This window comes from Nyctereutes procyonoides, unplaced genomic scaffold (assembly GCF_905146905.1).
Source record: "Nyctereutes procyonoides isolate TBG_1078 unplaced genomic scaffold, NYPRO_anot_genome, whole genome shotgun sequence".
Lineage (NCBI taxonomy): Eukaryota > Metazoa > Chordata > Mammalia > Carnivora > Canidae > Nyctereutes > Nyctereutes procyonoides.
The window spans coordinates 1272362-1299259 of record NW_026575040.1 but is presented as its reverse complement, the minus strand read 5'-3'; the positions used below and the strand labels follow the sequence as shown (position 1 = coordinate 1299259).

Genomic DNA, 26898 nt, shown 5'->3' with positions numbered 1-26898 from the left:
AACAGTAGGCTTAAGACATTCAGCAACATGTTATAAATGGATATGCTATCATCCAGGCTTTGCTGTCCCATTTATAGAACATAGGCAGGGGTGATTTAGCTTAATTCTTAAGGGCTTTAGGGTTTTGGAATGGTGAATGAGCACTTCAATTTACAGTCCCCAACTGCATTAGTCCCTAACAAGAGAGTCATCCTGCCCTCTGAAGCTTTGAAGCCAGGCACTGACTTCTCCTCTCTAGCTATGAAAGTCCAACATGGCATTTTCTTCTACTATAAAACTGTTTCATCTATACTGAAAGTCTGATTGTTTACTATAGCCACCTTCATTAATTATCTTAGCTAGATTTCTGGATAAACATACTACAGCTTCTACATGAGCACTTCTTCATTTTACACTTTTATGTTATGGAGATAGATGGCTTCTTTTCTTAAACCCCATGAGCCAATCTCTGCTAGATTCCACCCTTTCTTCTCAGCTTCCTCACCTCTTAGTCTTCATAGAATTGAAGAGAGTTAGGGCTTTGCTCTGGATTAGTCTAATGTTGTGGCTGGTTTGATCTTTTCTTCGGACCACTAAAACTTGCTTCATATCAGCAATAAGACTGTTCTTCGTTCTTATGATTCGTGTGTTTACTGGAGTGGCGCTTTTAATTTCCTTCAAGAACTTTCCCTTTGCATTCACAACTTGACTAACTTGTTTAAGAGGCCTACCTCAGTTTTCTATATACCTTCCTCAGTAAGCTTAATTATTTCTAGCTTTTGCTTTTTTTTAAAGATTTAGTTAGTTATTTTATATGAAGAGTACAGACAGGGGAGGGGCCTGACACAGGGCTCCATCCTAGGACCCTGAGATCATGACCTGAGCGGAAATAAAGAGTTGGACACCTAAACGACTGCACCGCCAGGGGTCCCAAGATTAGTTGTGTTGTTTTTTTGGGGGTTTTTTGTTTTTTTCTTTAAGTAATCTCCGCATCCAACATGGGGCTGGAACTTACAACCTTGAGATCAAGAGTTACACAGTCTACTGACTGAGCCAGCCAGCTAGGCACCCCTTCACATTTCTTATCTTGCTTACTAGAGCATCTCTTTAAGGCTGTATCTTTCTTTTTTTAGAAAAGATTTTATTTATTTATTCATGAGAGACATAGAGAGAGAGGCAGAGACACAGGCAGAGGGAGAAGCAGGCTCCATGCAGGGAGCCCGACGTGGGACTTGATCCCAGGTCTCCAGGATCAGGCCCTGGGCTGAAGGCGGCGGCGAACCGCTGAGCCACCCGGGCTGCCCAAGGCTGTATCTTTCAAACACAGAAAGAAAACACCTGAAAGTCTTCTGTCTCCAGAACTTCCTTTGGCAATGTATCGATCATCAGTGCAAAATGTTAAGGGGTGAGGGGCACCTGGCTGACCCAGTCAGTAAAGCATGTGACTCTTGATCTTGGGATTGTGAGTTTAAGCACCATGTTGGGGGTGGAGATTACTTTAAAATAAAATCTTTTTAAAAATAGAGGTGAGTGCACTTAAAAGAGTGTCGTTGCATTGCTGGCCTTGATGTTGTAATTATGGCATAATATCATCATAAATAGAAGCTTTAAAAAAATCATTCTGAAGGATACATTGCCATTAGTTCATTTACTCAACAATAATTACTGAGGAACTTCTATGAGCCAGATATTTTTCTACACAATTCAGAATTAATAATTTGAACCAAAGATTAAAGAATTGCACAGTTTTAGATTATCTAGATATTTAAAGAAAAAACACCTGAGATTGACTGCTTTGAACATTTGTTTGACCATTTGTTGTACTTCCTAAAAATATAATTATTTCTATTTTAAAAGAAATCATAGACTGTGTCCCTATCTTTTAACTTAGCTGCATTTGCATTTAAAAATAGTTTCCCATATACTAGAATTAGTTGGCAGAGTACAATATTCAAATTACATAGATAACTTAACCCCAAATAAATAATCTCTGTTCTTGGAGAGGTTTCCAAATGACATTCTACAAAAATGGAGTCCGGCAGCTGCTACACCGCTGACATTCTTTAAAGTGGTCAGTGCATCTCTATCTGAGTGGTCTTTGGAGGTCAGCTTCATTTTGTCATGTGGCATGATGTTGATGTCCGCTGGGGTTTGCCAGTTGGTGCTTCCATCTGACTGTGGTGGGACCCTTCCTCCTAAGCTGCTGATGCCTGCTGCAACGAGCTGATAGAGTGAGTGCTGGGGTTAGCCCGTGGTGGCCTTGTCACTTGACAAGGCTGGTGCACAGTGGTATGTGACATCTATATTTATAAACCACCGTGCATATTTCCCAGTTTGGAGATGGTGTCTCTTCCTTTGTCCTCTCTTCCTATTCTCATCTATATTACTTGTCATGAGCCCTGGAAAAAAAAATTAGGGGTGAAATTACAATTTAAGTAGAAAAATATGTTCAGTTTATTTTGGGCTTTAATATGTTTATTCAGCAAACATTTGTCAAATACCAGCTATCTCCTGGTGCTGGAAATAGCAGTGCTATCTTCAAGAACTCTTGGCCTTTGGGAAAGACAGACATGGGCTGGCCTCTTAGGAGCCCATATGCTAGTTACTGTGATGCAGATATTTAAAGGTTTAATGAAAGCCTCTGCCTGGAGGAGTCTAGGAGAAGATTGCTTAGGTTTTGAGCAGAGCTTGCCAGTTTGACAAGCAAAGGAGAACATTCCAGGTGTAGGAAAGAGTGTGTATAAGGCCTAAAGCTTAATAGAGCAATAAGTGTTTAATTAACCACAGGTAATTAATCAGGGTAGCTTTAAGTACAGCGGGAAAGGGGGCAGAGTAGGGGAGATGAGACAAAGTGGAAAAGTGAGGCTGGATCATAATGGTATGTATACATCACAGTGAGGACAGCTTTTACTATAGGAAATGGCGAGCCACTGAGAGAATTTGAATAAAGGACAAGATCAGGATTTTTAAAAGACCATCCTGGGAGCTACCTACGAGATAATTGGAGGCAGAGAGACCAGCCAGAAGCCCATGACAATTCTGTCTTTGGGGAATGAAGAGTTAATTATGCTCATTAACCTATCTGCTCCTGTCCAAATATGCCATTACTAAGTGCCTTTAATCCCTAGCACCCCAAAATTATAATGATTGTGAGGTCTTTTTTTTAGATTATTTATTTAGTTATTTAGTTATTTGAGAGAAAGAGCACAAGGGAGGGAGGAGCAAACTCCCCACTGAGCAGGGAGCCAGATGCGGGGCTCCATCCGAAGACCCTGAGATCATGACCTGAGATGCAGGCAGACGCTCAACTGACTTAACCACCCAGGCGCCCTGATTGTCAGGTCTTAGGCACACCTCTGCTGTGGTTTGTCCCTAGTGGATCTTCCATGGCAGTGCCTTTCAGCAGATCTCTGTCACAATAGAATTATTATTTTGAGTTTTGCAGTATGTGGCCATCTTTAAAATGTTGATCTTGGGGTGCCTGTGTGGCTCAGCTGGTCAGCCATCCCACTCTTAATTTCTGTTCAGGTCAGAATCTCAGGGTCCTGGGATCAAGCCTGGCATCATCATGCTCTGCGCTCGGCAAGGAGTCTGCTTGAGATTCTCTCTTCCTCTCCCTCTGCCCCTCTGGCTTGTACTAGCTCTCTCTCTCCCCCTCCTCTCTCTAAAATAAGTAAATAAATATTTAAAAACTAAATAAATGCTGATCTTTAGAGATACAGCTTTTTTTTTTTTTATAATTTCCTTTCTACTTACCATACCAATCTTGTAAGTTTTAAGAGTCCTATATCAATCACTTTCCCTCTTGAGGAGTTTTAAACACCGTTTTGGCTTCTACAAAGTGTCATTAAATTATTCCCTTTTAATCCATCTGTCATCATTTACTTTTTAGAACATGATACAGGGGCTTCTCGGTCAGTCCAAAATCATTTTTAAGTTGGGGAGAGAATAAAGAGATAGAATAAGGAAGTTCAAAAAGAGGGGCAAAGTAAGGTTTGGATGTGGTTTAGTCAGACATATTTGTCCAAGAGAACTTTTTTAGTCTATAGCCGGGCAAGATTTAGAACACAATCTATTCTTTTTTTTCTGTTTCGAGAGCTGGTATGCCACAAAAATGTAGAGTATGTGATGTTATATCAAGGCTGCTGAAAGCTGAGCTTAGTGTCTGGTCCCTCAGAGGCTGGAGAGGAATGTCCAGGATTAGAAGTTTAAAATAAATACAGCCAAGATACCAAGCTTTTAAAACATTTAGGAGAACTTGCCTTTCTTGAGGAAAAAATAAGAACACAAAACACTTTTAGATGTGGGAGAATGGCTTGACCCATTAGCATGGGCTGTGAAACGCTTATGGTTCTGCATCTAAGATGCAGAAGTTTCTGGTTCCCGTGTGGAAATCTCCGCAGCTCCCAGGAGATCCTATCTTGCTGTTTGGGAGGAGAAGCCACTATTAATTATCTTTATTTCCCTGCTGCCTTGGCTGTCAATTTTCATTTGGGAATGATAAGCAGCTCTTCTGACTCTGCCCTTCGGTCTGGCCCCACACAACTCCACCTAGCACACAACTGCTGCATGTCTCACACCGTTAACTTCTGAGGAGTGTAAAAAATAAATATCCACACGGTAGAGAGGGCTAAAAGTGCTAAGAGAGCTCAGAGGAAGAAATGATGGTTCCCAGTTCAGATGTGGGGAGTAGGGAGCGGGGAAGCTTCCGTGGAGAAGGCCATCTGAACTAGGCTTAGGACACGACACTTTTACTCAAGCAGAGATGGAGAAATAAAAATATGGAGCATATTGAAAGACCAGGAAGTGAGTGCCTGTGTGGGAGAGTTGATGAGAAATGGTGGTAGATAAGACTGAGAGCCTTGGCCAGCTTGCTGAGGAGTTTGAACTTTATTCTCTAGGTGGCGGAGAGCGGCATGATCAGCCCTCTTCCACCTCTCATGATAAGCACCAGAGAGCTGCTGATAGTGATAGACTTTGTCTCACTTGCCAGTTCTGAGGTAGTTTTTTAAAAAAACTCCTTGGGAATCCATTCCTTCCATGTCCATGATTATTTTTATTTGTTCTAATTTGGAGAAGGCAGGGGGAGGGGGAATGACATGCCTCTTCTAGGGACCACATTGGAAAGGCCAAGAATAAGTTCATGTTTCTAGTTTTTTCATTTATTCCTTAATACTTTTCTTCCCTTTTGTCTTCCTTCCCTTTTTACTTTTTTCCTTCTGTTTCCTTCCAGCCAGCCTCTTTGCTTGTTCCTGGGTAGACAAATGAAACAGTGTCTACCCTCAATGAGCGACACCAGTAGGGAGTTCAGACAGGGCTACAAATGAAGTGTTGTCAGTAGTTGGAGAGAAATGTTCACAACCATATATGAGGTCCCAGGGAAAAAGCGGGTCAATTTGGGGGAGTGAAGTAGGAAACACTCCTCTAACACAGAATGTTTAAAGAGGAGAAGGAGAAAGAAACATTCCTGGAAGAGGGTTAGCCTGAGCAGAGAGAGCGAGCGAGCATGAAGTAGCCAACAGGGCTAAATAAACTGTGAGCAGGTGGGTAGCTCTGACTTCAGATGCAAGGTGAAATGCTTACTGTGCTTGAGCCAAGAAAATTCTGTCCTTGGGATCAAATCCAAATTCTCAAGGACATATTTTTTAAGTAGAGGACTACCATGATCAGCTTTGGTATTTAAAAAAAAAAAAAATCTGTAATGACCAATGTGGTGTGAGAGGCAAAGCTGGAGACCGTGATAACAGAGACTATCACAGAGTCCAGCAAGGATGATAAGGTGCTGGTCCGGTTCGCTGCTTCTAACCTTCTCCGTCACACTGCATCTCTGAAAGGTCTGGGTTAGCAAATGGAAAATAAAGGTTTGTTATAAAGTCTGTTTCTGATTCTCACATTAGCTGAGGCAAAATAGGGCTGGGGCAGCTCTGGGAAGGAGGCCTCATCATCACAGGAAGACTGCAACTGATACCGAGCCCCTCCGTCATTGGTGATAGTAAGGGCACAGAGGAACGGGAAGATGTGACTAGAAACTGGATTTACCGTAGTTTCTAAGAATGAATGGTTGATTTGCTTTATTGAGATATAATTTACATACTGTAAGATTCAGAGGGTACAATTCCCTGAGTTGTAGTATATTCACAGAATTTTACAATCATCACTAGTACCTAATTCCAGAACATTTTTATCACCCTACACAGCAGTCACTCTCCATTCTCCAGAATTTCCATTCTCCACATCCCCCTGACACCATGAATCTACTTTCTGTCTCTAGGGATTTACCTGTTTCTGGATGTTTCATAAAAGTAGGATCATATGATATGTGGCCTTTATGACTGGCCCCTCTCACTTAGTGTAATATTTTCAAGGTTCATATCAGTACTTCATTTCTTCTTATGTCTAAATAATATTCATTTATCAATTCATCAGTTGGTTTGATGTACATATGGGTCCACTCTTTGGTTGTTAGGAATAATGTTGCTAAAAACATTTGTGTACAAGTGGACATATGTCTTCATTTCTTTTGGATATATATGTAGGATTGGAAATGCTGGATCATGTAGTAAACGTCATGTTTTACTTTTTGAGTGACTACCAAACTGTTTTCCAAGGTGATTGTACCATTTTAGATTCCTACTAGCAATAGGTGAGGGTTTGAATTTCTCCATATCCTCACCAGCATGTGTCCATCTTTTTGATTCTAGCTAGCTTTGTGGAGAAGTGGCGTTGTTTTGCATATACTTAATGGGTAGTGATGTTGACCATCTTTCTGTGGGCTTATTGGCATTTGCATATCTTTGGAGACAGGACTATGCAAATCCTTTGCCCACTTGTAATGGATTATTTATCTCTTTATTGTAAGTTATTTATAAATCCTGGATACAACTCTTATCAGATATATGATTTGCACATATTTTCTCCCACTCTATGGGTTGTCTTTTCACTTTCTTGAAGTTGTTCTTTGAAGCATAAAAGTTTAATTTTTTTGAATTCCAATTTATTTTTTTTTTGCTTGTGCTTTTAGGTGTCATATCTATTAAATCATCCCCTAATCCGAGGTTGAAAAGATTTATTCCTATGTTTTCTTCTAAGAGCTTTATAGTTATAGTTTCATATGTTGAGGTCTTTGCTATATTTTAGTTACTTTTTGTATACAGTATAAAGTAGGAGTTCAATTTCATTCTTCTGTATATGGATATCCAGTTGTCTCAGCACCATTTGTTGGAAAAACTACTATTTCCCTACTGAATTATCTTGGCACCCTTGCTGGAAACCATAAATACAAAGGTTTATTTCTGTACTCTCAATTCTATTCCATTCATCTATATTTCAATTATTAGTACAATCTTTTTTTAATTGAAGTATAATTGATGTACAATATTTATATTAGTTTTAGGTGGAGAACATAGTGATTCAATATTTATATACTTTACAAAATGCTCACCAAGATAAATGTAGTTACTGTCTGTCATCATATAAAGTTATTACAGTATTATTGACTATTCCTTATGTACTTTTCATCCCTGTGACTTTAGTTTGTAACTGGAAATTTGTCCCTCTTAATCCCTTTCACCTGTTGTGCCCTTTCCCCCAACATACAGTACATAAAGCCTTGATTACTATAGTTTTGAAATTGAGAAATGTGAGTTCTCCAACTTTGTTCTTTTTCAAGATATTTTTTTGATTAGATAGATCCAGTGTGTTCCCATACGAATTTTGGGATCCTTCTGTCAATTCCTGCAAGAAAGACAGCTGAGATTTTGATAGGTATTACATATCTTCAGAACAATTTGGGGAGTAGTTACATCTTAACATATTAATAAGTCCCTGATCTGTGAACATTAAGATGTCTTTCCATTTATTTAGGTCTTTAATTTCTTTCCGTGTTTTTGGGTAGCTTCCAGTGTATAAGTACTGCCCTTCCTTTGTTAAATTTGTTCCTAAATACTTTATTGTTTTTGGTGATACTGTAAATGGAGGTGTTTTTTAATAATAATTTTTTTGGGTTTTTCATTGCTAGTGTGTAGAAATACAATTGTTTTATACAGATCTTATATCTTGCAACCTTGATGAACTGGTATATTCCTCAGGCTTTCCTATATACAAGATTATGTTTTCTTTGAATAGAGATAGTTTTACTTCTTTACCAATCTGGATGTTTTTGTTCCTTTTTTTCCCCCCTAGCCCACCCTGGCTAGATCTTCCAGTGAAATATAGAATAGAAGTGACAAGATGGAAATCCTTGTATTATTCTGGATCTTACTGGGGAAATAATGAAGTTTTTTTTACCATTAAGGCTGATGTTCACTTGGAATTCATCAATAAAGCCATGTTGCCCTGGACTTTCCTTTGTCGGAATGTTTTAAATTACTAATTCAGTATCTCTTCTTGTTATAGGTAACTGTGTAATTTTATCACTTACTCTCTTTCAGCTCTCATTTACTCTTTTAGTCATTTAAAAAACATTTATTTTTTAAAGATTTATTTATTTGAGAGAGAGAGAGAGAAAGAGTATGTGGACAAGTAGGAGGAGGGGCAGAGAAAGAGGGAGAGAATATCAAGCAGACTCCCTGCTGAGCTTGGAGTGAGATGTGGGGCTCCATCCCATGACCCTGAGATCATGACCTGAGCCAAAATCAAGAGTTGGATGCTTAACTGACTGAGCCACCCAGACACCCCCAAGAAACATTTATTGAGCATCTTTTATATCCAAGCCCTGTCTTGACATAGAGTATACAATAATGAATCAAGCAAAGTCCTGGTTCTCTTAGCATTCTTATATTCTTTGTCTCTCTCATTTTTATGCTGTACACATACACGCGCACGTGCGCACACTCATTTTTTGTTTATATGTAATGTAATGCTCTTCCCTGTAAAAAATGTTTATTTGGGCAGCCCCGGTGGCTCAGCGGTTTAGCGCTGCCTTCAGCCCAGGGCGTGATCCTGGAGACCTGGGATCGAGTCCCGCTTCGGGCTTCCTGCATGGAGCCTGCTTCTCACTCTGCCTGTGTCTCTGCCTCTCTCTCTGTCTCTGTGTCCCTCATAAATAAATAAGTAAAATCTTTAAAAAAAAATGTTTATTTGCCAAATGCCATTGGTGAAGAAAGATAGTCTTTAGGTTTGCTATAGATATTGTCATGGTTTATATTCCTTTGTATTTCTATTGTGTCAGTGTTACTTCTCTCTTGTTTCTGCTTTTATTTGGGTTCTTTCTCTTTGTTTTTCTTAATGAGTCTGGCTGAGGGTTTATCAGTTTTGTTTATCTTTTGAAAGAACCATCTCTTGGTTTCACTGATTTTTTTTTCTTTTTTACTTCTCTATGCCATTTATTTGTGCTCTAATCTTTATTATTTCTTTGCTTCTACTCATCTCTTGGGTTCTATTTGTTCTTTTTTCTAGCTCCTTTAGATGTAAGGTTAGATTGTTTTATTTAAGCATTTTCTTGCTTCTTGAGGTAGGCCTGTATTGCTATACATTTCCCTCTTAGAACTGCTTTCGCTGCATCCCAAAGATTTTGGGCTGTTGTGTTTTCATTTTCACACATCTGTATTTTATTATCTTCTAAGTGCAAGTGCTAGAAAGGAAGGAGAGATTATTGGATCTATAACTAGGGCTTGTAAGAAATGTTCAAAAGCAATATTGTTTGCATGTGATGTGATGAGCACTGGGCTTTATGCTATATGTTGGCAAATTGAATATAAATCTAAAATTTTAAATTAAAAAAAATTTTTAAGTAGTATTGCTCAAATCACAGTTTATATATTATATCCCAAAAAATAAAACAATCATGTAAGAAGAGCTTGTGAAGGATGTTTGGAACAGCAGTTGACTGCTCATGTATGTTGTTTCCCTTATCCCAATCACAAGAATTTATACATAAACCAGTTTAAGACCAGCTAGAATCCATTTCTATAGTGAAATAAAATAACATGGTTTATGAAATTGTATTCATATGTACTGGATTGAAAATGAGTGCTATATACAATACAGTGTAACTTTGGAACAAGATTAAAAGAACAGAATAGTATCTTCTGAGCATCAGTCTAGTGGTCCCATTGCTAGTTTCGTTTTTTTTGTTTTTTTGTTTGTTTGTTTGTTTGTTTGTTTTTTAATGCTTCCAAGTACTTTCCTTAATCTACACATGCTTTAATCTCTACTGTGTCACAGTGAAATTATTTGAGTATCTGTCACTCCTTCACATTCTAGTAAGTTAAATACAGTACTCTTGGGGGCAGGAGTGGATAATCTCAGTTCTTTTTTTGAAAACAAAGCCCATTACCCTGTTCTCTGGCACAGAAATGCTGAGACATTGTTCATATTTTATTGCTCCCACCAAGTCTTTGGTTGCTTTTCTTCAACCATTTTGAATTAAGGCATTGACTTCATATAGTCTTATGGCCACAGTATTTATTTCTCCTTAAGTTTCAATTATGTAACAAGAACAAAAACTTAACTATTATTTTTCTTTCTTTCTTTTAAAACAATACAGGGCAATCTAGAGCAGCCATGATACCACCCAAGCATCCACGGCAGCCTAAAGGAACTTTGGATGATGCCATTGTCTTTAATGGGAAAACAGACCAAGAAGCACCTAATGCGTCCCAACCTACGCCACCCCCACTGCCAAAGAAAATGATCATAAGAGCCAATACAGAACCAATCCCCAAAGACCTCCAAAAATCCATGGAAACGAGTCTTTGTGTAATGGCTAATCCCACCTATGATATCGACCCCAACTGGGATGCCAGTAGTGCTGGCTCTTCCATCAGTTATGAACTCAAAGGACTGGACATTGAGTCTTATGACTCCTTGGAAAGACCTCTACACAAGGAGAAACCTGTTCCCTCAGCAACAAACAGTATCTCCAGCTTAACCACTCTCAGTATTAAGGATAGATTTTCCAACAGTATGGAGTCCCTGTCCAGCCGGCGTGGTCCCTCTTGCAGACAGGGCCGAGGCTTGCAGAAGCCACAGAGACAAGCACTTTATCGAGGACTTGAGAATCGGGAAGAAGTAATGGGTAAAATCCGAAGCCTTCATACAGATGCCTTGAAGAAACTGGCTATAAAATGTGAAGACCTCTTCATGGCTGGACAGAAAGAGCAGCTCCGTTTTGGGGTGGATAGCTGGTCAGACTTCAGGCTAACCAGTGACAAGCCATGTTGTGAGGCAGGTGATGCAGTTTACTACACGGCTTCATATGCAAAAGATCCACTTAATAACTATGCAGTCAAGGTAAGAAAATATAAATCTAATTTTAATCTTATCCAACACACTGTTATTGGGATGGGTCTGTTCTTCTTTCCTCTACTCAGCAAAAAGTCATCGATCGTCTACCTTACACCAAATATTATAGTAAGCTGTGATTGTTTGCAGAAGCTGTCTGTACAAATAGGTCTGTTATGTGTCTTTCACTCCATGTTTCTGTCTTTATTCTCTAACAAATAAGAGACCCTTGTCTGCCCCTACTCTAGAACTCTTCTGCTTCTTGGAGAAACATTTTTTTTAAGATTTTATTTATTTATTCATGAGAGACACAGAGAGAGAGGCAGAGACACAGACAGAGGGAGCAGCAGGCTCCATACAGGGAGCCTGACGTGGAACTCAATCCCGGGTCTCCAGGATCACGCCCTGAGCCTACGGCGGTGCTAAACCGCTGAGCCAGCCGGGCTGCTCGGAGAAACATTTTTATAGAGGAAAATAACCAGTGTTTGTTGATGTGCCAGGAACATTATTGGTGTTACATAATTTGATCTTTACATCAACTTTATGAGGTTAAGATCTTTTTATCCATTTGACAAATGAGGAAAATAAAGCTCAGACTGGTAAGCTGACTTGCTTAGGGCCACACACCTAGCAATTCGTTGAGCTGGGATTTAAACACAGGTCTCTGATTCCATAGCCTACACTTTAACCATTATGTCACAGATTAATTTCTTAATTGTACATAACCCATTCCAGACAAAGCACTACTTCAAGAAGGTTAAAATTCTTAACATCAAGAATTCTTGTCCAATTGCAATTCACTGTAAATAGGCATCATCAGTGTAATAAATAAAGCATGGACTTTGTTACATTTCCGTTTTCATTTATCTCAACGTATCTTTTTAATTCTTTTGATTTCTTCTTTGGCCCATTGCTTGTTCAGTAGCGTAGCATGTTATTTAATCTCTACAAATTTATGAATTTCTCTGTTTTCCTTGTGTAATCAGTTTCTAATTTCATACCAGAAAAGATGCTTGATAAAATTTCAGTCCTCTTAAATTTATGAAGACTTGTTTTATGGCCTATCATATGATCTGTCTTGGAAAATGTTCCATGTATATACTTCGGAAGAATGCATATTCCTTTGCTTTTGAATGGAATGTTATGTATATATCTGTTAAGCCCATCTGGTCTACTGTGTCATTTAAGGCCGATGTTTCCTTGTTGATTTTTTGTCTGGATGATCAATCCATTGATGTAAGTCTCTTACTATTATTGTTGCTGTCGATTTCTTCACATAGGTCTGTTAGTATCTTTTTTATATATTTGGGTCCTCCCATGTTGGGTGCATAAATATTAACAAATGTTATAGCCTCTTGTTGGGTTGATCCTTTTATTATTATGTAACCCCCTTCTTTGTCTCTTATTACAGTCTTTGTTTTAAAGTCTATTTTGTCTGATATAAGTATAGCTACTCTAGCTTTGTTTTGGTTTTCATTTGCATGGAATATCTTTTCTCATCCCTTCACTTTTAGTCTATGTGTCCATACATCTAAAGTGAATCTCTTTCAAATAGCATGTAGATGGGTCTTGGTTTCTTATCCATTCAGTGATGTGTATCTTTGAATTAGAAAATTTATCCATTTACATTTGAAGTAATTATTGATAGCTGCATACTTACTGCCAATTTTGTAATTCTTTGGGGCTTTTTTATAGGTCATCCCTCTTCCTTTGTGGTTTCTTTAGTGGTATGCTTATATTCCTTTATCTTTTGTGTTTTTGCTTTATGGTTACTGTGAGCTTACATGTAAGAACTTATATCTATAAAAGTCTATTTTAAGTTGGTTACAATTTAAGTTTCATTCCACTGTAAAGCTCAAAATCATTGCTCTCCCTCAACACATTCTTTGGTTTCTTTTTCAAAAATTTTGTTTTTGATGTCACAATTTACATCTTTTTATTTTGTATATCCATCCCTTAACTGATTGTTGTAATCATAGTTATTTTTACTAGTTTTGTCTTTCAGTCTTTATACTACCTCTTATAAGTGATTGATCCACTAACTTTACTGTATGTTGACCTTTTTAGTGAGATTTATTCTTTAATATGTATTCTTGTTACTAATTAGTGCATTTTCTTTTCAGGTTAAAGAAGTTCCTTTGACATTTCTTGTAAGGCCAATTTAGTAGTGGTGAACTTGTTTAGCTTTTGCTTGTCTGAAAAAAAACTTTCCCCTTCACTTCTGAATAACTTTATAATTATAAAGAGTTCAAAGTAATAGTCATAAAGATATTCACTGAACTGGGGAGAAAAATGGATGAACACAGAGAGAACTTCAACAAAGCGATGGAAAATATAAGAAAGTGTACTACACAGAAGCTACAGAGCTGAGTACAACAACTGAATTGAAAAATACATCAGAGGGGTTCTGGGTCACCTGGCTGGCTCAGTTAGCTAAGTGTCTGACTTTGGCTCAGATCATGATCTCAGAGTCCTGAGATCAAGCCCCATGTTGGGGTCTCTCCTTGGTGGGGAGTCTGCTTGTCCCTCTCTCCCTCTTTCTCAAATAAATAAAATCTTAAAAAACAAACAAAAACAAATGAAAAACAGGGATGCCTGGGTAGCTCAGTGGTTGAGCATCTGCCTTCAGCTCAGGGCATGATCCCAGGATTGAGTCCCATGTCCGGCTCCTTGCAGGAGGCCTGCTTCTCTCTCTGCCTGTGTTTCTGCCTCTCTCTCTCTCTCTCTCTCTCTCTCTCTCTCTCTCTCTGTCTCTCATGAATAAATAAATAAAATTTTTAAAAAAACCAACAACAAATGAAAAATGCACTATAGGGGTTCAACAGCAGACTAGATGAAGTAAAAGAAAAGGTCAGTCAACTCAAAGATGATTAGTAGGAAAAAAAAAAGATGAGTAGTAGAATCACTGAATCAGGGCAGCAGAAACAAACAGAAGAAAAAAAAGTTAAGACAGCTTAAGGTATATACAACATCAAATGGACAGCATTTGTATTATGGGACTCCTAGGAAAAAAAAAAAAGAGAGAAACAGATAGAAATCTTATCTGAAGAAATAATGGCTGAAAATCTCCGTAACCTGGGGAAATAAGCAGACATTCAGATCCAAGAAGCCCAGAGAGTTCCAAATAAGAGGAACTTAAAGTGATCCACACCAAGACACATTATAATTAAAATGTCAAAAGTTAAAAACAAGAGAAAATATTAAAAACTACAAGAGAAAAACAACTTGTTATATACAGGGGAGCCCCCCCATGAGACTCTCAATAGATTTTTCAGCAGACACTTTGCAAGCTAGAGAGAGTGGCATTATATTACATGTTACATATATTACATATAATATTGTATATTATATATTACACTTAGCTAACTGAGCCAGCCAGGTGACCCAGAACCCCTGGGTGTATTTTTCAATTCAGTTATTGTACTCAGCTCTGTAGCTTCTGTGTAGTACACTTTCTTATATTTTCCATCGCTTTGTTGAAGTTCTCTCTGTGTTCATCCATTTTTCTCCCCAGTTCAGTGAATATCTTTATGACCATTACTTTGAACTCTTTATCAGGTAAATTACTTATGTCTATTTCCTCAAGATTCTTTTTCTAGAATTTTATCTTGTCCTTTCATTTGATACATATTCTTCCGTGGTTTTTTTTTTTTTTTTTTTCATTTAGCTTGAGTCTCTGTTTCCATACAGTACCTCTCTCAGCATTAAAGGGGTGATCTCATCTAGATGGAACTTGTCATTCCACCCTGCCCTAGCTTTTTGTCATCTCTCAAATATAATAGGCCTGTTCAAGCAGCCTATTATATTTTTAATAGCTCCCAGTAGTTGAGAATATGCCAAGACCTATCATTGTCCCAAAGGGAGAATCTCAGCACCTAGATTCAGGCTGACTAGAAGCCAGACCCTCAGGCATCAGCTTTTAAAAATATGCAAATGTATACAGTCCTGTGGACTGCAAGCATAAGCAGATCTGGAGGTGCCCCCTGGAAAGCAGTTACAGACATCAGGGCTCACAACAAGGGTATGTTGTGTGATACTGGTGAGCTGGAGCAAGGCAGAGAGAAAGCACCAAGATGGTGTCCATGACCTATATGTTCCTTCAGAGAAGCTCTGTAGGCCACTACATATGTGCCAGACCTGAATTCTGTCCCTCGGGCCAGTGTTCCAGGACAATCAAAGAAGCCTTTTTCACAGAAAAACTAGGGAATGTGCTACGTCAGACTACTCTCTGTGCAGTGGTCTGAGAGTGGAAGCCTACCAAGAACTGTCTCTTTACCACAGTCGTATGGGACCCGGGAATGCAGGCTTTCCGGCCACCAGAGCCAGGTGATCAAGGAGCATTTTCTGGGCAGTAGCCATATACGCTGGGAGTCCAGACAAAAACCAGAGTAGCAGTTATGAATGCAGCTCCCCTCCAGGAGGCACTGGCACTCTGGAGCATGGCAGAGGTTTCTAGAGAGGTTTATAGTCAGCCCATGCATGATTAGTTAATAGGCCTCGTTCACAGAAAGACTGAGCTTTCCTGGATCTGTTACCTCTTGCTCTGCCCTGGGGGTGATAACTTTATAAGAACTCTTTCTCCATTGGTTGCAGTTTTGTGGGACCCATGAGCAGAAGTCCCCCTGGCTGCCAGAGCCAGATGATGTAGAGGTGTCCCCTGATAGTAGTCACAGAATTCAAGGTGCCAGATAGGGGTACAAGCTTTTTTCGGTGTGCTACCAATTATTACAGTCCTGTGGGACCCGGAAAACAAACTCCCAGCTTCCAGAGCCAGGCAGTCAAGAGGCATCCCCTCGACAACAGCCATAAAAATCAGGCCACCAGACACACGTAAACATTCCATTCTGTGGGAAACTGGTGCCCCGGAGCCCGGCAAAGGGAGAGCATGAAGGTGGTATCTGCCAGCCTTTGTCCCTGGAAGGTGTCCCTGCAGGCTCCTGGATGGAGGTGTTAAATTAGATGTCTGCCCCTCCTACCAGTACTTTCCTCTCACACTGGTGCTCCAATATAGCAGGAAAGCTGCCTTCACTTCAGTCCAGGCACAACTGGTTGCCTCTTGGGTAAGTCCCAGTGGGTAGGTCCTTTGAGACGGGGTTTTCAGATCGCTATGGTCTTGTGGGTCTCAGGGCGCAAAGCCCTGTTGGGTTTCAAAGTTAGTTGTTTCGGAGGCTTGTCTCTCAAGTGTATGTATGTCCTAAAGGTTGGGGTATCTGTTGTAGGATTAAAACCCTTCATTCATCAGGGAGAGGCTCCAGCTCTGGAGTTCCCTCCCTGTGATGGGATGCCACACCATGGGTGGGGTTTATGGCAAGATTGTGTCCCGTTCTCTCTTACTCCTGTTGATGTGGTTTTCTTCCTGTTTGCCCACGTGTAGTTCTCACTCAGCCAGCCTTTAGATTTTTTTAAGAGAAAATTGTTCCATGTGTGGCTGTATACTCGGTGTGTCCATGAGAGGAGGGGAGTTCAGATCTTCCTACCATCTTAAACTGGAACCCAGTAAAGAATGGATTTTGAAGTCCAAAAGATCTGGGTTCAAGTCCTGGCTCTGCTACTTAGTAGCTTTGTCTCAAGTTGCTACTCTGAGTCTCAATTTCCTTAGCTTTAAAAGAAGATAATTAATGTTGCTCATCTTTGGCTGTTTGGCTAAAAGAGAGTAAAACATCTGTGATAAGTGTTCACTCCTTTCACTCTCCCATACTGTCTTCCCTAGGTTACTTTCAGAGCCTCAACTTCCTCTTTCACATGTTTACAGTGATAATCTGCGGGATTGGGGCTAATGCACGTGAAACAGTTTTTTAAAACACAAAGTTCTAGATAAACAGGTAATGTTCTTCATTCCTAGTCCCTTTTTATTGATTCTATTTCCTGGTTCAAAACCAATTAACATATCTAAATGACTTTTTTACATGTTAATTTGGCTTAGAAAGACCAGATGGTGTCTTAGTAAATTAATGGATAAGGTAAACGATTGGCCTTACCTGTCTGTCAAGACAGAATAGATATTTGGACCAGACCATCAGCTGTGGCTCTCTGCGTTGCAGCACCCATCCCACTCAGCTGTCTGGTGGTGCTGGCAGAGTGACCCTCGGCCCCAGCCCACACTTTTTAAATTAAACTGAGGGATAGACGGCAGAGAGGGGAGCTGGATTCTAGTTAATACATTACTGTGGAGTCTAAAAAAAGGCATTTTGAGATTCTGTGTAGCACTCAAGAGCTGTTAAGTCAATTGGGGTTAGGGCGCCTCATCTATCTTGGGCCTTTATTGCTACAAGATTGCCAGTGCAGGATGAGTACCTATTTCGGAATGGGGCATTGAACTATCTGTTCTTTCAAAACAATTGAGAAGTAGGGCTTGACTAACTTTATGTCTTATTGCCGTGCAACCTTGTCTCTTTCCCAAATCAATGGTCTAGTATTGATTTCTTTGCTTGTAATGATGCAGAAGCAATCTCCAAAGAACGGGTGGCAAGTGGTTATATACTGGAAGTTGTTGGCAGGTTTGGGAAAGGATGTTTTACACTAAATGGTGAAGATAAATGTCTCCTTGAAGACCCTCTGGGTGTTTCTAGAAGCGCCCAATTGATTGTGCAACCTTAGAGGAATAAACTACCAGGACACTGTGAATCCCACCTTTGCAGACGTAAGCAAAAGAGAACAGCGGTTGGCTCACACAAACAAGTTTTTACCGTTTGTCTTCTTAAAATACCCCTTCCCATACTAACAGAATTTAGAGTAGGCTAACACGTGTGATTGTCTCTTGAAGAGACTAAAAGGTCTTTAAAATGGTGCAAAAGGAAATCAGCACTAGAATCTAGCAATTTGAAAGCCAAAGGATACCACTTAAATGCCAAGTCCACTGCAGTGATAGAGTGCCAAGATTGTTATTTTGGGCATTGTCTTAGTTTGCTCAGACTGTTACAACAAAATACCATAGACTGGGTGACTTCAACAATAGAAATTAATTTTGTCACAGTTCTGAAGGCTGGAAAGTCTGAGATGAAGCTTCTGGCTGATTTAGTTTCTAGTAAGAACTCTTTCTGGCTTGCAGATGGCTGCCCTCTCCCTGTGTCCCTAACATGGCCAAGGGGGATGGCTCTCTGGGGTCTCTTCTTATAAGGATACTGATCCATATCGGGGCCTCTCCCTTACGACCATTTCACCTTAATTACCTCTTTATAGACCCTGTCTCCAAATATGGTCCAATTAAAGATTAAACTGTGTTCTGAGACTCAGTTTCCAGTGGAGGTGGGGACCACACTTGCCACACAACACCAAACAATTCTTTGACACCAAAAGGATGTCCTACCATTCACTTCAATTCAACTTCTCTACCTGGGGACAGGACTATATCTCACAGGTCTACCCCCTCCACAAACATCAAACATAATCACAAGCCCAGGTTGTTGGGACACCTGGGGGGCTCAGAAGTTGGGCACCTGCCTTGGGCTCACGTAGTGATCCCGGGATCCGGGATCGAGTCCTGCATTGGGTCCCAGCGTGGAGCCTGCTTCTCCCTCTGCCTGTGTCTCTGCCTCTCTCTCTCTGTGTGTCTCTCATGAATAAATAAATAAAATCTTAAAAAATAAATTAAAAATGTTTAAAAATATTTTTTTTAAAAAAGAAAAGGATATAACTCAAAAACAGTCAGATTGAAGAGATGCAAAGAGCAAGGAGAAAGGGCACAAAGCTTCCAGGTGCACCACACCCCCCAAAATCTCCTTATGTTCACCAACCCAAAAGCTCTTCAAACTCTGTCCTTTAGGGGGTTTATGGAGGCTTCATTACATAGGCATGATTGATTAAATCATTGGTGGTTGCCTATTGATTCAACTTCCAGGCACTCTGCTTCTGTGGAGGAGGTTGGAGGTCCAGGGTGGGATTGCAAGTATCCAGCCCTTCAATCACGTGCATGGTTGGTTCCCCTGGCAAGCAGCTCCCATCCCTAAGTAGGGTCCAAAAGTTACCATATTAACATAATAAGAAACACCATGGTCACTCTCAATACTTACGAAATTCCAAGGGTCTGGGTTGCTGCGAGTCAGAAACTGGTGAACGAAGACCAAATATATTTGAGCAATATATATTTGATCTTTTTTTTTTTTATAAATCACAATATCTTAGGGGTTAGCACTTCAACATACAAATTTTGGGGACTCAGAATTCAGTCTGTAGCATTTGGCCCCTGACCCTCCCCACCCCCCAGTTCAGGTTCTTATCACATACAAAATATATTCAGTTCATCCCAATAGGCCCAAAGGTCTTAAATCATTCCAGCATTAACTCTAAAGTCTAAAGTCCAAAGTCTCATCTAAATATCATCTAAATCAGATATGGGTGTAACTCAGGGGCTGATTCATCCTGAGGCCGATTTCCTCTCCAAGCTGTAAGCCTATGACACTGACAAGTTACGTGCTTCCAAAATACAGTGGTGGCCAAAGAAAATGAAAACACTAATTTGAGAAGATCTGTGCACCCCTATGTTTGTTGCAGCATTACTTACAGTAGCCCAGGTATGGAAACAGCCCAGGTGTCTATCAACAGATGAGTGATTAAAGAAGATGTAATACATACACAATGGAATATTACCCAGCCTAGAAAAGGATGAGATCTTGCCATTTGCAACAACAACATGGGCAGATCTAGAGGGTAGAGTGCTAAGTGAAATAAGTCAGGTAGAGAGACCAATCCCATATGACTTCACTCATACGTGGAATTTAAAATCAAAATAAATGAAATGATAAAAGAGACAAACAAAAAAACCCTCAAATACAGAGAATAAACTGGTACTTTCTGGCTGGAGGGACGCTGGAAGGAGGAATGGATAAAATAGGTGAAGGGGATTGTAAAATATACTTAGAGTGATGAGCGCTGAGTAATACATAGAACTGTTGAGTCCTTGCACCTGAAACTACTATAACACTATGTCAATTAACTTCAATTAAAAAAAAATACATTGGTGGGTAGGCAGAGGGTAGATAGGCCCATTCTAAAAGGGAGAAATCGGAAGGCAAGAAAGTGTAACGGATCCCAAGCAAGGCCAAAGCCTAGCCAGGCAACTTCTATTGGATGTGAAGGTTCACAGACGATGCTCAGGCTGAGCGGTGTAGCCGCGGGGCCTGGGACGGGGGTGCCGCCCCCACTCCCTCCCCCCTCTGCAGGGCCTGCCGCAGCGCCTCCCCGACGCCTCCTGCACATGGCTCTCCGCTAGGGGAGCCTGCCACTGAGGTGCTGGGCACGGTGGATCCTAGCTTTCCAGATTTGGAGGCAGCCCTACCCTTGAAACCCAGGAGGAGGCAGCCTCACCTCTTAGGTTTCTGACGGCAGCAGCGATAGCCCCGAACCCCAGGCAACCCCAGGTGCCTTCGGCGGCAGCGGCTGCCCTTTGAGGAAGAGCAAGAGCGCGCTCCCAGAGCTGAACAGCTCCCGCCTGGAGCATCCCTTCAGGGCCCAGGAGGCTGGCCGCGCTCCTTCAGTCCCTCCTGCTTTCCCCATCCTTTTCGTTCAAACTGGCAGTGTCCTTGCAGGGAAATCCTCTTTCTATTTCTGGCTTCTCCTGAGCCGACGGATTAAGTCCAGATCTCACCCCAACCTCTCTAATGGTGCTCGCCCACCTCTGGTGTTCTCCTTAGGGCTAGCTCTCCTCTTTGTTGCAGCATGGATAGGCTGAGAATTTTCCAGAGCGTCAAGCCTTCGTTCCTTTTGCTTACCGATTCCTTCTTCAATTCCTCCCTTCTTCCCTTTTGCATTTATAGGAAACAAGTTACTCCTTCACCATTTTGCTTAGAAATCTCTCAGCTCAATACACAGTTACATTGCTCACAAGTTCTGCCTTGCACAGGAACAGTTTAGCCAAGTTCTTTGTCATTTGTCTTTTATCATTTCTCCAGTTTCTAAGAACATGTTCCTCATTTCTGTCTGACTCCTCTCCTGAATCACCCGTTGTAATGTCCATATTTCTAGCAACAACCTGTTCATGAAACTGTCATGGATCTCAAAACTCTTTCAGCTTCTACCCCATTCCAAAGCTGCTTCTCCATTTTTGGATACTTGTCACAGTAGGACTCCATGGCTCAGGACCAAAATCTTGTCTGCTCAGGCCGCCATAGCAAACCAGCGTGGACTGAGCACGTGGCTAGACAGCAGAAACGTATTTTCTCCCAAGTCTGGAGACTGGAGACACAGCTTCCCTCTCACTGCGTCTGATGTAGGGGGTGGGACGGGGGAAGAATATGGCACATCAGGGCTTAGAGCTTCAACATACAAATGTCGGGAGGACACAGTTCAGTCCATAGCTTTTTTTTTTTTTTTTAAGATTTTATTTATTCCTGAGAGACAGAGAGAGAGGCAGAGACACAGGCAGAGGGAGAATCAGGCTCCACACAGGGAGCCCGACGTTGGACTCGATCCCGGGTCTCCAGGGTCACGCCCTGGGCTGAAGGCAGGTGCCAAACCGCTGAGCCCCCCAGGGATCCCCAGTCCATAGCCTTCGCCTGGTTTCATTCAGTGTGAACAGCTTTAGAAGTTGTATTGTCTTCTATTGAAAGACATCACAACACATAATAAACAAGAGTTGATTTGGAGTTAGCTGACATGGGTCCAGACTCTGAACAATCTCTGTGTTTCTCCAAGTAAGTCATGTAACATTTCTTGGCTTTTTTTTTTTTTTTAAAGATTTTATTTATTTATTTATTCATGAGAACACACAGAGAAGAGAGAGAGAGGCAGAGACACAGGCAGAGGGAGAAGCAGGCTCCATGCACCGGGAGCCCGACGTGGGACTCGATCCCGGGTCTCCAGGATCGCGCCCTGGGCCAAAGGCAGGCGCCAAACCGCTCCGCCACCCAGGGATCCCCCTTGGCTTTTTTTTTTAAAGATTTTATTTATTTATTCATGATAGACACAGAGAGAGAGAGAGAGGCAGAGACACAGGCAGAAGGAGAAGCAGGCTCCATGCAGGGAGCCCAACGCGGGACTCGATCCCGGGACCTTGGGGTCACACCCTGGGCTGAAGGCAGAGGCTCAACCACTGAGCCACCGGGGCTGCCCCCATTTCTTGGTTTTTACATGAAAGGATACCAACTGCTCTGCCTACCTCATAAGACTGGTATAATGCACATTTGTTTTTGTGGTGAAACCCCTTTCTAAATTATAAAATATGTATAAAATTGTGCATATTGTTAGTAACAATAATGGAAAATTATTGCTCAACATTTTTTAGATCACTCGTTCTTTAATATTAGGCACTAGTCTGAGCATATTTAGATAGGTTTGGCACTTACATGCTTTCCTTCTCATTACTTCAAAGAAGTAAACATTTTTCCTTAAAATTATGAGAGAAAACTACTAAATGCTAGCATCCTCAAGAATTTGAGTACTGCCAAAAATTGGTAACAAACTGAGTATCTGATACTAAGGAAACAATAAATTATGGTAATTCCCAATGGAATGTTTATGGCAACTAAATAGTAATTATGAAGACTATATAAAATCATGGAAAACATTTTTCATAAACTATCACATGAAAAGAGCAGAATACCAAATAGTATGACCATAACTTTTTAAAAATTCACCTACAAAATGGTAATATGCAATTAATTTCTATGTTAGAGTGGTGATAATTATAGGGGATTTTGACTTTTTTTTTAACAGTGTCATAATGTTTTTTCAATTTAAAGAAAAAGGATTGGAGATTTTAGATCATTTGACACTGAGCTTTTTGAGGGTTGGTATCCTTAGTTATTGATCCCTGTAGTTTCATCCTCTAGCTCATATTTCATGCTACCCAACCTTGCGCACCCTGGTTCCTTTATCTGGACTGAGCTTCTGGGAAGATTGCGGCCAGGTACAGGAGACCTACTTCACTACCACCTGAGGGGGCTTCACTAGAGATGTATTTTCCCCTGCTGCATCCCATACCGACAGAATCAGAATCTCTGGACGTGAGGCCTGGGAGACTGCCTTGCTAGCAAGCAACCTGAGGGGTTCCTACACAAAATTTGAGAACTGTTGACATAGTGGTTAAGGATTTGGGCTTTTAGGTCGACAGACCTGGGTTTAAATTTGTGCTTTAGCAACTTATTGGCCATGTTAATTTGGTCCAGTTACTTGCCTTTCCTAAGCCCAGTATCTTTATATGTGAAATGGAGAAAACACGTCATTCTTCTTAAAGCCATTGTGAACAATCACAGGAGTCAGTGTGTACATAGTGATGTATATAGTGCTCAGGGTATCATTTGGCACAAAGAAATTATTCAGTAAACGGTACCTATTTATTCCTCCACTCTCTTCTCATGTACCTAGAAAATTCATATGTTTTCTTAAAGAATCCACCTCTGTGAATTTTCTTCTCTGATATTCTGAGAACATATTGACAGCTCCTCTCTGTGTACCCGCTCTATACTTGGTGGGTTTCTCTGTCACTGTACTATCATGCCATAGTTGTATGATTATACAGCGATACTGTTACACAATTAAAGTCACACGCCTCCCCTCCCCACTGTTACGCTTGAGCTTCCCCATGGCAGGGACCATAGTTTATATTGAAAAATGTGGCTATGCAAAGATTTAGGACCACATTTAGAGCATTGAATGATGAGTCAAGAAGTTACACTTTATTTTGTGTTTTATGGGAAACTGCTAAGAATTTTTAAAGAGAGGGATAACGTAAGGTCAATGATTTTAGAAGAAAAGTATGACGGAAGAGTCCAAAAGGGAAGCCAGTCATGATGCTATTGGAGTAGTCCGGGTAAATAATAATGAGCCCCCGAACAGTGGGAAAGAAGGGGCAGGTGATAAAAGAGCTGAAGCAGGTGGTAGACCATGTCTGGTGAGAGGCTGGATATAGGATGAGAGACCAACCCAGGAGGATAGTCATGCCATTAACTAAAATATGAATCAGAAAAGCCAGAAAGATGAGCTTTTTGTGGAGCATGCCCAGAGGACAGCCAATTCTAGAGAAAACTATAGCCAGATACAAATGTAGGTTTGGTACTCAAAACAGAGATCAGGACCAGAAATATGATTACCCAGTTTTCTTGATTTAGTTCAAGTTGTGGGAATGTATGTGATTATAGTCATAGAGTCTACAACATCAGAAAAAGGCCTGCATGGCTAAGTGACCCAAAGCAGGAAAAGAAGTAGCTGAGGGCCAGGATCCATGGATCAGAGAATACAGGATTGCAGAAAGCTTGAGCAGAATAAGGAGAAGGCAGGATTTCAGTCTACAGTAAACCTCAAGAAAATGCAGTCTTGGTAAAGGGAGCAGATACCAGATGCAGTTAGAGAGTGTATAGAACCAGGGAGGTTGTGGAGGCAGCGAGCACAGCCTATGTTTTTGAGTGTTTTGGTGAAGGAAAAGCCAAATTGATGCCCAGACAATATTTAACCTTCAACTTCTATTTCTGTCTCATTCATGTCTCCTTCTATCCCCTCATCACCATCTGGGGAGCCACCACCTGGCAGATTGGACCTGTCTCTATGGGCTGCATATTGGCTGGCCTCCAGCCCTCAACTTCCCTGCTCTCTAAATAAAACTTGACACAAATTTAAGCCTGAACTTAAAACTTCCCTGTTCGAAATAAAATCTACCTTGCTTTTTCCTCCTTTCAGAGAATCTGGGTAGCCACTGACCAAACACATAATCCCCAGATAGACTCAAGACATCCTTTGAAGGGCTAGCATTCATCATGCATCATCATACAGAGGAGGAAACTGAGGCCAGAGAAGAATAACTACTTTTCAGAGGGTCACCAGCTTCATGATGGGCTGCCTCCTGACTCCCACGTGGAACCTGTCCTATTATATCATACCTGAATAGTGGACTGGCCATGCCATGCCTCCTTATTGTCCCTGAATGGACAAATGACAGCATTTGCCTATAAGCCGAGTGGCCAGTTGGTAGAGTTATGGCTCAACCTCAAAGGAACATTCTTTATCACTGCTTTTATAATAAATGCTGCTATGTGAGACCGCCAAAGAAATTTGGATGAAATCACTGTGGGGAAGATGATTAAAAATCTCACATAAGAAAAAAGTATAAACTTCTGCCTTATTTTTCCAGGAGTTCCAAATTTGGGTAGTATATTTTGGGTAGTATATATCTTCTCTTTTTGAAGGAGTCCCCCAGGTCTTTGCTCTCAAGGAAAGAGCTCGCAGAGCTTGGATAAGAGGCGCACTTTCCTGCTACAACAGAGGGCTGCTTTTGCTTCCTTTCTCCTACCTATGCTGAGAAGCTTGTTAAAAGCTTGTAATAAGTAGAGGTGAACTGTGGTCACCAGCATCTTTTATTGCATTTGACTCCAGACTTGTGTTTTATGGGAACACAGAAGTTCAAAGTCTCCAGAGTCTTTGTTTATCTCATTTGGGTGGATGCTGAGAAAGCCAGACGCTAAATGAAAAAAAGCATTAACAGGAATGACTGATTGGTAAGAGTTTACAACTAGTTCAGACTATAGACATAGGCAATTAATTACTGGCTTAGTAATAAGGAGAAAACTATAGAAGGGAAGCCACTTCCACTTTCATAATTCAGTACAAATATGTTCTACTTTGAAACTTCACAAAAAGCCGTCAATCAGCAGCCAACTATGCATACTCATAGCTGTCGTGGAGGTCAGAGTCCACTTCATTTCAGGGCTGAATGTGTACAGAAGTTCCTAAGAGTGTCAACTGGGAATTGGTTTAGGAAGGAAGGTTTTTGGGTACTCGTGTAAATCTGGAATCAAAATGAATAATGGGATAAGGAAGCCATGGCTTTCATGAATAAGGTGAGAAAATATATTTGGGAATTCTAAATTGGGATTCAAATTAATTGAACTCCTAATCTGTTTCTGAGATGGTTATTAAACTGCTCTGTACCTCAGTTTCTCTAATATGAACATCCTAGGTGTCATTCTGTCCGCCTAAATTACTAGCTCAGAAACACAAGTGATTTTCTTTTGATCCCATGCTGAGTGGGAGCGTGAAAAGATTTAATTGGGTACAAGCTACAAATAAAATAGTAAGACCTTAACAGTTGCCTTCTTGAATTTCTCTCTAGACTCCAAAATGGGTTTCTTGGGCATGTGAACATTTTTGCAGCAATTCAAGCTATAAATTACCTGGCCTACCTGACAGAGCTCATAGCAGATTCCTATAGCATGGAGTTCTGAGTACCTGGGGCCCAGGTGGCATTTATATATTAAATACTTAATCCATTTCTCATATATTTGTAACAGCATTGAGTGTGCATGGGTCTTGGTTCTGTAGCAACAGGCAAAGCAATACTCCTTCTAGGTCAGTGAAGGAACCGAGGTCAGCGATTGATCGGCCCGTGTTGTTAGAGCAAGGTTGTACCCAATGCTGGACCTCTGTTTCACATTTGCAGGTTTTCATTCTAGGCTCTCTCTCATTTGCAGTTGTGCTTTTGTGTAATGTGACAAAACAGTGCAGGAGGCATGGTGTATGTGGTCATCAGGATTTCTCATTTTTGTCCCCCTACAGTCCGTTCCCTACAATAGCCATCTCGCTGAAGGCTCACTGAGGCACTGTAAAGTGTACAGTGTGAGGTGGAAATGAGATTTCCTGCTGATAAAGTGTAAGTAGGCTGAAGGCATACTAGGCCGACTGGCCCCATCCATGGAGAAAGAAAAGCTGATATGGAGTATTTTTGAAGAGTCCTGTATTTTGTAATCATCGTTTTCTTTGGGAAAAAGCAGA

The 26898-nt window shown here is 40.8% G+C and overlaps 1 protein-coding gene across 14 annotated transcripts in view; it reads left to right on the top strand.

Moving 5' to 3' along the window:
* PEAK1 (pseudopodium enriched atypical kinase 1) overlaps positions 1-26898 on the top strand; it is a 288824-nt gene that overhangs the window by 251802 nt on the left and 10124 nt on the right. For all 14 annotated transcript variants that reach the window (XM_055319925.1, XM_055319922.1, XM_055319933.1 and 11 more), the window contains one exon: positions 10466-11211. In XM_055319925.1, the coding sequence (XP_055175900.1) occupies positions 10466-11211 (746 nt within the window). The remainder of the gene's footprint in view (positions 1-10465; positions 11212-26898) is intronic.